Genomic DNA, 12,500 nt, shown 5'->3' with positions numbered 1-12,500 from the left:
TTGTCGTTTATACAAAATTCCAGCTACTGCTGCAGTGATTTCCTGAATTATGTGCTCTATGGGAATCAGATGCTGTGAATGAAAGGGTTAATATTATGATAAACTTAAATGGAGTAGAAAATATGTAAAACAAAACAAGTTTATATGAAAGTTGTCTTAGTTTTATTTTTAGAATAAAATAAACGACTAAATCGTTGTACTTACTCAAGTACCTTGAGACTTTTTTAATTTGAAAAAAGTGGGACTTCATGATACTTTTATGCATAATTTCCCGGTTTTATTGAGCGTTTGTTGTTACAATTCTTGTTGCTAAATGCAGCCCCCTGACCTTGAGTTGAGCTGGATTATTTTTTTCTTTCTTCTTTCTTTCTTTCTTGCTTTATTTATATGTGGGCATTGAAAAATTTGAACTAAACTTTTTGTAATTTTTAGCATTATAGTTGTAATCTATGAATAACTATCATGGTGTCGTATCTAATATTTATTTGTTTTCCACATATCTATTTATATGTGGGCATTAGAAAATTTGAACTAAACTTTTTGTAATTTCTGTCATTACAGTTGTAATTTATGAATAAATATTATGGTGTCGTATCTAATATTTATTTGTTTTCCATATCCGGGTATGGAATCAAGACTTCATTTTGAGCCTAGAACTGTCTCTGCCCGTTTTCTTTGAAATGAAGACCAATGGACTGGAAAAGAGTAATCACGGTGGGCAAGAGATCAGAGTTCACCTCTTCCAGGGCGCCTGTCCTGGAATTTTCCATTCAGAAACTGACTGATCTTAAAAGAATAATGGCAGAGTGCGCCATCCTACTAGAACACTATCCATCGTCAATTCTGGTTTTCAAGGTACAGGAATAGAATGGATTTGCAATCGTTTAAGATATAGATAAAAACCTGTTCTTAAGGAGAAGAATGTCTCAGTTATGTAACCATACCCTAGTGTAATTCCACACTTTAACCTTCATATTAATTTTTTTTCAGTCCTATAAGAAACAGTTATGCTTCTGATTGACCTTACCACTAATACTAAATGTTTCTTTGTTAGAAGACATTAAAAGGTTAAAGATTTTTGTTTTTTTTGGCAACTTGAGGACAGAGAGTCAGCCGTGCATGCCAACCCTCTTGTAGCAACAACTGGTATGATATTGTTCAGTTACTTACAAGTTAACATACAGTTGAATAAAAGAAAAGAACATTTAAGATGAAACAAATTAATTATCCTTTTAAGCGCTTTTACCGATACTGTAATAAAACCAAATTGGTGAAAAAAAAAAATCACAAAGACTTTACAGTAAACATGAGTTGCCAAGTCACAGTTGAATAGCTTTTTAAGTCATAAAAGGTCCAGTATACCAGTTTTGCATATCGGTTGTGCTGGTTTCAGGCTTTACTCAAACGAGCCAGAGTCATTCCAACGTTGAACATTTCACATCATTTAAACAACGTCACCAAGTAGGATTAAGACACAGTGATGAAATACAGACGCTGTATCATCCCCCCGGGTTGTAGCCAGGTGGTCCTGCAGTGGACTTTAAAATGTGAAAACGCATACACACACACACACACACACACACACACACACACACACACACACACACACACACACACACACACACACACACACACACACACACACACACACACACACACACACACACACACACACACACACACACTCACACACACACATACACACATACACATACACACACACACACACACACACACACACACACACACACACACACACACACACACACACACACACACACACTCACACACATACACACATACACACACACACACACACACACACACACACACACACACACACACACACACACACACACACACACACACACACACACACACACACACACACACACACACACACACCTAATTAACTTTATTCATTCATACATTTCTCTTTGGTAAAAAAGGAGTTATTATTATTATTTTTTTATTATCATAGTCATGCCTTGGCAATGAATGAAATAAACTTCAACAGATTTGAACAAAGTCCAAGGGTCTGTCACTGCGTTGTGATTTGTATGTTCCTTTGTTCCTGAAGCCGTCCGTAAAGATAGAAAATAAAAGAAATAGCTTCCTCTGTTTGTAATCACTTTTGTCCAATCCAAGCGACACTATGGCAATGTGTGAAATACTTTCTTGGTTAAAACTTTGTCGGGTCGTAGTTGTTTCACTAAATTTCTGAAACTTTTTTGGCGACTCGATAGAAAAAAAAAATGTATTTTGTATTTAATCTTCTGTTTTACACTTGTCTGTTTTTGTCTAATGGGTACATGGTACAAAACTCCCTTTATTTTTTGTGATATTTACATTTTTGCTTAATTCTAACTTTAGCATGAATGAATAAAATGTTCAAATTCAATGTCTTTTCAATGAATTAATTACATTTGAAATGCGTTCTACTTTATTTGCTTCACACTTTAATAGAAAAAAAATTAGAGTCAATGAACAACAAAATGTGAACTACTAATTTTCTGACCTCGTAAGACGGCTTAGCCGCCCATATTAGGAAGTGGGGAACAATGTGAGACGGTTAGGTTTTACAAGAGTGTTTGACCGTCTCAAGGATAGAGGATTCTTCAGAAAGATATACCCTACGAACCTGTTGCTGCCAAAAGAAGATTGTCATCGTATTTGGGGGTCTCTTAGAGTGCTGCATACATGGCACTTTTCCTTTTCCCTCTTCTAAAGGGGTAGCCGGATCAAGACACGTATTAACATCAGAGGACCCACTTATGGATTTTTCCCATTTCAACACCTTGAAGGCAAGGGATCACTTACCACACACACACACACACACACACACACACACACACACACACACACACACACACACACACACACACACACACACACACACACACACACACACACACACACACACACACACACACACACACACACACACACACACACACACACACACACACACACACACACACACACACACACACACACACACACACACACACACACACACACACACACACACACACACACACACACACACACACACACACACACACACACACACACACACTCTCTCGGTGACGTGGTTGGTAGAGTCCCTGACTGTCACTACGGCGGTCCGGGTTCGAATCCTGCCCAGGGCTGAAATAATTTCAGTATCGCTGCACTTCGAGTCGTTACTCCAACTCTCGTGGGCGGGGAGATGGTTATGTGTGTGCGTGTAAGGTCACAACATTACCCATAGATCGGTCATACGAGCTCTGAGCTCTCTTCCGGGAGAGAAATAGCTGTCGATCACAAGTCCAACCCGCGATCTAAAGACTAAGGTGAATCACACACACACACACACACACACACACACACACACACACACACACACACACACACACACACACACACACACACACACACACACACACACACACACACACACACACACACACACACACACACACACACACACACACACACACACACACACACACACACACGCATGCACACATTAACTATTTGGGTCAAACGCAGCTCAGCTAAGCACACTTCCTTCAAATCAGGGTCCAACAGCCGAAGCTGGCTCACCCCCATCTATTCACCATATTGTGCCTCCCGTGAGTAATAATGAATATTCTTTAGTTCGAAAACCAATCTGAATGTTCGTTCCATACGATCTTGGTTCTTAAATTGGTAAATTTATATCACAAGACATTTCGAAGAAAATTTGAACTCACGACTTTTTATTTTATGGAGATGCGTCACTACCGAGAGCATACTTCGAAGAATAATGTGCATTCTTGTTCATTATATCGTATTTTGAGTTCGTCTTTGCTACTGGATGTTACATTCAGTTACAAGACATTTCAAAAGGGGTTTGGATTTAAAATTTGGTGGAGATATACATTGAACAAATCTCATTTTCCACTAAATCGTGGAAGTGGAATCCCTTGCCAGGATGACATTAAAAGGGGTGGGCATCAATCCAAATTGTACTTCGTTCTTGATTTTCAGCTCTTTTATCCTTGGATGTAGTACGGAGACAAAGTTTAGATTTGTGTGGGAAGGTGTAAGAAACTGAGTTGAGGTTTACCAAGAGAGATACTGGAGCCAATCCGGAGACTGAGGGCTAGCCCCTCAGGAGTGCACTCCCTAGCAGAAGTGAGGAAGTGAAGGGGTTAATGTTTTTCCAAATTGCGTAGCTCCGCTTCTTGACGGACCTCTACAATTAGGTACTTGCCATTAGTACTTCATATTTTTTTTATATCTTGTAAAATAAGTGAACTCGGGCCAAACCCTTGCAGGAAGAGCTGTAAACTCTAGTCGTCTAAGGTTTCAGTTCATGTAGTAAAGTGCCTGGGAAAATGTGATAGTCCTTTATTTCAACTAAAACCTGTTTTACAGATTTGTTGCAAAGTTAGTCAGGTATCAGAATCACAGTTGTTTCTCCGACGATCAATGATACTGTCGAACAGACCCTCTTTATATAAATACATAAGGATATTACAATTCCTCTCTGGAAGACAGCCCATCCTATGGAGCAAACAAATGTTTGGCCACGAATGATTAATCACATGTACTAGAAACAATAGTAATAATAATAATAACAATAATAACAACAATATATATATTTTCTAGACTTTAGGCGCATCAGAAGTATCTGTCGTATCTTCCAGTGATTTTGTGCAACAACACTTGGGGAACACAAAACTAGCCATTCCGAAGAAGACGGTGTAGAACAGGATGAAGACGCCTGTGACAAGGAATGCTCCACTTCCTCCCAACCAAACCCAGAGGATGCCACCAACTAGTCCAGAGAGAGATTTCCCTGAAAGAAATGAGAAAATCATATTAGGAAATAGTTTCGTAAGCCTACTTTTTTTTATTACTTTATTTCAGTGGAATGCTTCGTGAGTCGTTAGTTTCGCAATGCGTTCCATTGCGGAGTTACATTTGAAACGTACCAACATATTGAGTGGCTTTAAAGACTGCGAACATGGTGGCCTCTGCCCCTTTCGGTGCAATCTCGTTGACGTAAAGAGTAAGGGCAGCCTTGTTGAGGCCGTAGGTTATACCGTGCAGAAGTTCAATGGGAAGGAAGAACCACGGGTTGTCAATCGTGTAGTATATGACGTATCTAAGCCCGTGACAAAACAAGACCAAGGTGATGGACCAAGTAGTGCCGATCTTTTGAAGAATATCACCTGTAAGAATATGTTATTGTTTACAAAGCATTACACAATAAAACAAGAATAGAAATTGACTGATACAGGTTAGGGAATAGTAAAGATGGTTCAGGAGGCGGAATGAATATGTGTATAATGTATTTTATATCAAAGCAGACCTCTGTATGTATTTTAGGGTGGTAGTGAAGGAGGTATACATGCACGGCGAATCTAGATACAGTGAATGATAAGGTGGTCATGAATATATCATAGGAACATTGATAACTGTATTGAATAAAGGGAATGTTTCTGGTGATAGATGATGAATGGTGGAGTAAAGAATGTATAGACAGTTGTACAAAAAGGATTATTGATTGATTGCGGACACAGGGATGAGGAAAATATATATTATTTGAGAACTCCACGGCTGTTGAAAATGTTTATGGGTGAGATTACAAAAAAGCTTTTAAAACAAAGGGAATTAGATATGTGGAAGAGATAGCAAAGCTGAAATTTAAAAACAAAAGCCTTACAAAGGATTACAAAGGCAAAGCATGCCGACAGGAGCCCTTTTGGTCCATATCTAGGTCGGATGCAAAAAAGAAAAAAAAAAGTCATAATAATGATAAATGAATAAATAAAAACTATGATAATGTAAATAATAAATAAAATACATAAATAAATGCATAGCTATAGTTAGATAATAAACAAACAGGTAAATAGTAAATAATAATATATTGACATATAACTAATAATAAATGAGAATCAAACAGACAAATGATAACAAAGCAAAAAACAAATAATATAGAATAAATTCTATCGTGTTTGATAGGACAGTCATATAATGTGACAGTGGCTGGTGAATATTTCTACGGTCGTTCTAGAGAAGAGAAGGAAAAGAGTAAGTATGAATGAAAATAGGATTGTGCAAATAGGGGGAAATGAAAGAGGTACATTAGATATTAGATCATAATGAAATGGAAGAGGTGTCAATGTCCAGACACGGTCCTATCGTCTAGAGTGGTTCCCAAACTTTGTTTTTTTTTGTTTTACAACTATACATACTAAGTTAACCTTAATCCTAATGCCGGGTACCGCAATATTTTCTTGATTTTTATTATTATTTTTTTTTTATTATTATTATTTTTTTTTTGTCATCCCTCCATTACCCCCGAAAATTTGTTACCTCCCCCCCCAAGGGGTAATTTACCCACAGTTGGGGAACCACACTCGACCATTTTGGCCCTGCTATCACCTTTCTTACACTCATAATCCTGTGCTACCAAGTCACGTCTTATCTCTTAGTCCTCCACGTATAATCCAAAATATCTGAATATTTTAGCCTTCTGCATTCTACCACCTTACAACTAAATACTTGGTGTGCTCATCTGATTCTCGAACACCCCCGTAACCTTGTTTTGATTTAATTTTAGAAGATATTTCTTCCGTCAACGCATCGCTTTTAAGCGTTTCATTAATCTCTCTAACATTTCATCACTCGTAGACACCCACTATCGGAGAAATAATATCAGAAGTACAGGAAAACTGTATATTTCGACTACTATCTGTAGTCCTCTTCAGCTGAAGAGGACTACAGATAGTAGTCGAAATATACAGTTTTCCTGTACTTCTGATATTATTTCTCCGATAGTGAGTTTAAAGTGTACATTTACAAATGTGTTATAACATTACAGTTTCCCATTTCATCACTCCCTCACACCACATAGTCCTTATGACTTGAAATTACCTCGTCCCTCCATCCAGCACTTCCACGTTTCTCTCTCATGGCTATCTCCTTTCTGTTTATAAGATATTATTTATAAACTTTTCCTGAGCAATTACGATGACATCACACATCCCTATTTTAGTCCTATATCCAATATGACAGCCCCATCTCCACGCTACCTACTTTCGCATATGTATTCCTTCCTCCATGTATGTTTTTCTATACCCTTAGCAACTTTCTTGTCATCTAATTACTCAACATCTCCTATAATGACTCTATTCACCGTTCTCATAACCCACGAATACCACACATAACGCCTTCCTTTATATCACACATTTTGCGGTATTTTATTTTTATATAACTGATCCACATGTTTTCTTTCTCTCCTAAGTTAGAATTCTGACTTGGTAAACAACTTGTGAAGTAGACATATCAACTGTTTAAGAATTTTGTGTTCAGGAATGAGTGTGTGTGTGTGTGTTTGTACGTGTGCATGGATAAATGTGTGTGTTTGTATGCGTGTGATTTTATGCTTATCGCTTGCCCTCTGCATTTGAAATGTTAGGCTAGGTAACAATCATTGCTGGGAATCGTAGAGAAGGGTGATATTCGAACTCACAACTAAAGAAATACGAGACCACAGCGCATCTGATTACGCCACCTGAGGAAGTCGAGGAAAGAATATATCTATAAGGAAGATTTTGCTGGTAACCACTAAGGAAATCGGAAGAAAACAGTAATTCCCAAGCGCTTTCGTGTAATTCACATCTTCAGATGAATTACACGAAAGCGCTTGGGAATTACAGTTTCCTTCCGATTTCCTTAGTGGTTACCAGCAAAATTTGTGGATCACGTGTTGTTTTTAGTGATCTTTCTGCATTATAAGGAAAATTGTGACTTGGGAATCAACAAACCAATAACTAGGAGAAGATACTTCCTTTGTGAACCAGCTTGTGAGTACAAGTTCATAGAAGCGTTCGGACTTGTCTTTCTAACATTTAGAAATAGTCTAAAGTAACAATGAAACGTCTGGATACTTAATGAACATTAGAAAGTTGCTTTTTTTTCAATGCTTCCGATGGCGAAGGAAAAGTTCAAGGAAATAGAAATAGCTTTTTACAAACTCATCAATATTGTCACAATAATAACTTTTAATGAAGTTTGTTTAAAAGAAGGTGTCTTCACAAAATATTATCATTATTATTACTATACTTCTTATTATTTTTATTAGTATTGTCCGGAATTGGCGGCCATTGGTGGATGCAGGGATGACCCGTCATCCATGAGGAGCTAAGATGGGAGGGGTATAGGGAGTGGTGGAAGGGAGTGGAACGAGTGGGAGTCGGTACGTACCTCTGACATAGCTACCCCCCTTACAAGGTGGAAAAAATCTTGGTATGTAGATAGAAATGACTATCATCATTATAGCTATTATCATGATTACTATTATTGTTATTATTATTATAACTTTTATTATTGTTGTTATTATTATCATTACCATCATTATTATCACTATTATCATTATTATCATAACTACTATTATTATCATTATTACTAATATTATTAACTTTTTGTTAAATTGGATAGCAACGGACATTCTGACGATCTGTGTAGCTGATCACTCAAAATTGCGAAAGGCTTTTTTCATCCCCGTTGTTTAATGTGGAACAGAATTTTCCAATATTCATCTGGGTACCAGTATATCTGCGGATTTCGAGGCCTCCTGCCGCTTCTTCTGCTGGGTGGGAATAGTAAATAGTCTAATAAACTGAGTTTATATGTTCATAAGTTCAGTGACCTAACTGAGTGTGGCTTGTGATCTATTGTCCGTGGCTGATGTCACCAGTATGTCACATACGATGTTCTTGTCTTTTTTTTTTTTTTTTTGAGGGAAGTATTAATTGATTCTGCTGTGCATTTAAAGGTGATTTTTTTTTTTTTTAGTAACAAAGCTTCTGCCATTTATAGTCTGCTGTGATCATTTGTTCGGTAAATGGTGGAAGTATTATTTCTTAAATCTGCTGCTTGTGGTCTTTTGTTATGTGCAGTGTAGTGAACAAAAATACCACTGTTGTAACGGTGGTGATAGATTTTTTTTTTTCTAGAGAAGTTCTGATGAATCCAATGTATTTTGAAGGGATGCCTAAATTCCTGTCTGACATTTGTGTTTGTACACTACATTGCTTTCACTATTATCTCATGTGTTAGCTGCGTTGTTCCTCATGATGAATAACGCGGTTTTATTTTGATTGTAAAAGCAGACTAAGTTTATTTTAATAATGTGTGCAGGGGTAACTCCGTTATTAACTATTCTGCGAATATTCTTTCCCTCTTCTTTGTTATGTTCATTGTAAAACATCTTATAAAAGATGTCGATAATCAAAATTCTCATTTTGTTTTGACGAACCTTCAAGGAATCTCTCCATTGTACGGCGAGTCCCATGCTCTATAATTGCATCAGGAAATTCGTTGCTGGTTAAGAGTTGCCAGATGCGTTAAGTTTTACAATGAACATACCAAAGAGGAGGGAAAGTCTATTTGCAGAATAGTTAATAACGAAGTTACCCCAGCACACAATATTAAAATAAACTTAGTCTGCTTTTACAATCCAAATAAAACCACGTCACTCATTATGAGGAACAACACAGCTAATACCAAAGAACATAGTAAAAACATTGTAGTGCATAAAAACTCATGTCGGGCAGGGATTTTTACATTCCTTCAAAATACGATGGATTCGCCAGAACTTCTTTAGAAAAAGACTCTATCACCACCGTTACAACAGTGGAATTTTTGTTCACTACATTGCACATGACAAAAGACCACAAGCAGCAGATTTGAAAAATAATACTTCCATCATTTACCGAACAAATGATCACCATGGACTAGAAATAGCAGAAGCAGTTTTAATGAAAAAAAGAAAAGAAAAGAAAAAAAAATCAAACCACTTTTAAATATGCAGCAGAATTAATTAATACTTATATAAAAATAGATAGATAAATAAATAAATAAATAAATAAATAAGTAAATAAATAAATAAATAAATAAATAAATAAATAAATAAATAAATAAATAGATAAATGAATAAATAAAAAAATATACAAATAAATAAATGATTGAATGAATAGATAAATAAATAAATAAATAAATAAATAAATAAATAAATAAATAAATAAATAAATAAATAAATAAATAAATAAATAAATAAATAGATAAAGAAACAAACAAGAACCTCATAGTAACAGACTGGTTACATCAGTCTCAGATATTAGCTCAAAAGCCACACACGATGAGGTCACTCAATTCATGAACATATAAACTCAGGTTACTAGAATATTTATTACTCTCACCCAGCTGAAGAAGCGGTAGTAGACCTCGAAATCTGCAGATATATTGGTACCCAGATGAACACTGGACAATGAAGAAAAAAAAGTCTTCCGCAGTTTTGAGCGATCAGGTACACAGAACGTCAGCGGCTACGCAACTTATCAAAAATTGTATTAGAGAGAAGATGACTCCAAGAATATTATCATTATCATGATCATTATCATTATCATTATCATTATCATTATCATTATCATTATCATTATCATTATCATTATCATCATCATTATCATTATTATTATCATTGTCATTATCATTATCATTATCATTATTACTATTAAATTCATTAGTATCATTACTACTGCTACTCCGACCCCTCATTACTATTATTTTCATTATCAATAGTAATATAAATTTCATCATCAATATCATCGACACCATTATTATCTTCATCATAATAATAATTCTACTTAATTCCTTCGCTACGATGATCATATCTTCATATTCCCTTCTTCATTCATCATAGAACAGATTCTCATCCGTTGAGTTACGTCATGTGCAGCGAAATTCTCTCACCAGTGACGTCACTTAGGCAACGGGGGAGGAGAAAGCGAAGAGAGTGGTATCTCCTCCCCTCTCCCCCTCCCGCTTCCTCTACTCCCCCCAAAAAAAGAACGAAAAAGTGGTCCCAACAAAGGTCAGAATGAGCGGCTACAACTTCATCACCGTGGCCGCAATTCTAGTGTCGAAGGCCGTGCGACTTGGTGAGTTACAGTCTTGGGGGGAGGGGGAGGGGGAGGGGGAGAGGGAAAACGGTGATGGAGGAGGGGCAACTGGGGGATCCCGTCTTCAGCAAGGTCTTGACTAATCCATTCCGCGGATCAGGTCTGGGTGCTGCATTATTGTGTGAATGAAATCACGAGGCATATACCATAACAAAACGCATGTGCATATTCGGTTCACTGTAAATGACAACTCTACCCGGATGCGTTAGAAAAGAAAAAAAAAAGGAAAAAATAAACAAATAAAATAAAATAAACAGATAAAAATAAATAAACAAGTCTAATGGAATATGGTTATGGACTCGACTGAGATGATTTCATTTGTTGTTTTTATTTATCTATTATTTTATTTGTTCTTGCGATATCTGTTGATTTCAATTATATGAAATACCTCTCTCTTACCCCGTCCCTATCTATCTATATATACAGAGGTATATATATATATACATATATATATATATATATAGATACATATATATATATATATATATATATAGAGAGATACATATATATACATATATATATATATATATATATATATATATATATATATATATTGCAGAAACCACAGGGAAAATAAAGTTTGAATACTAAACGTTTCCGTCTATTACGACATCCTCAGAGTACAAGAAAGAGAAATAGAACACAATATTCTTTCTCTTTCTTGTATTCAGAGGATGTCGCAATAGACGAAAATGTTTAATATTCAGACATTATTTTCCTTGTGGTTTCTGCAATATTATTTAGTCACGCGTTATTGTGATTATTTTTTATATATATGTATATTTATATATATATATATATATATATATATATATACATACATAGACACTGAATATATATATATATATATATATATATATATATATACATAGACACTGAAGATATATATATATATATATATATATATATATGTATATATATATATAATATACATACATATAAATATATATATATGTATCACACAGGAACCCACAGTCGGAGAAAGAATAAACTTCGAATAAAGAATAATCCTATATTTCGGCTATCAACTGTAGCCCTCTTCAGGAAAGTACATAAGAAAGAGAACAGAGGGGACTTATAAACTACAGTAAGAAGAGATGTGGACAGTTGACCTCACTCAGACGCGGGGCTAACTGGGGTGGCGGAGGAGGGAGGGGGTGAGGAGAGGGGAGGATGTAAAGTCCGCACGAGCTTATTTATTGCTGCGCGTGAGATAATGTCAGGTGTCCACTGCCCTTTAGAAATATTAATATTAGGGCATTCCTCAATTAATGCTGATTCGACTATTTTCCTCCTGAAACCACAGTGGGACTTGAACACTAATCTGGCCTTACCCCAGTCGAAAGAATGATTCTTATTTTTAACATGAAGAAATACAGCTGAATTTTCCTGCCCATACCTAATTGACCTTTTATGTTCTACAAATGTGCTACTACATTTCTATTTAGAAATATATATATATACATATAAATATATATATATATGTATATATATATGTAT

At 35.8% G+C, this 12,500-nt stretch overlaps 1 protein-coding gene across 2 annotated transcripts in view; it reads right to left on the bottom strand.

Annotated features, from left to right (window-relative positions):
- Nucleotides 1-4,378: 4,378 nt before the first annotated feature.
- The window catches only part of LOC143027017 (major facilitator superfamily domain-containing protein 6-like), a 13,349-nt gene continuing 5,227 nt past the window's right edge, over nucleotides 4,379-12,500 (bottom strand). For both annotated transcript variants that reach the window (XM_076187852.1, XM_076187853.1), the window contains exons 5-6: nucleotides 4,965-5,204; nucleotides 4,379-4,828 (exon numbers count right to left, since the gene is read on the bottom strand). In XM_076187852.1, the coding sequence (XP_076043967.1) occupies nucleotides 4,635-4,828; nucleotides 4,965-5,204 (434 nt within the window). In that variant the 3' untranslated portion in view covers nucleotides 4,379-4,634. The remainder of the gene's footprint in view (nucleotides 4,829-4,964; nucleotides 5,205-12,500) is intronic.

The sequence above is a fragment of the Oratosquilla oratoria genome, chromosome 7, assembly GCF_046742065.1.
Source record: "Oratosquilla oratoria isolate Oo_2021 chromosome 7, ASM4674206v1, whole genome shotgun sequence".
Taxonomy (NCBI): Eukaryota; Metazoa; Arthropoda; class Malacostraca; order Stomatopoda; family Squillidae; genus Oratosquilla; species Oratosquilla oratoria.
Note: the sequence above shows the minus strand (reverse complement) of the source record. Positions and strands in the feature narration are given on the sequence as shown.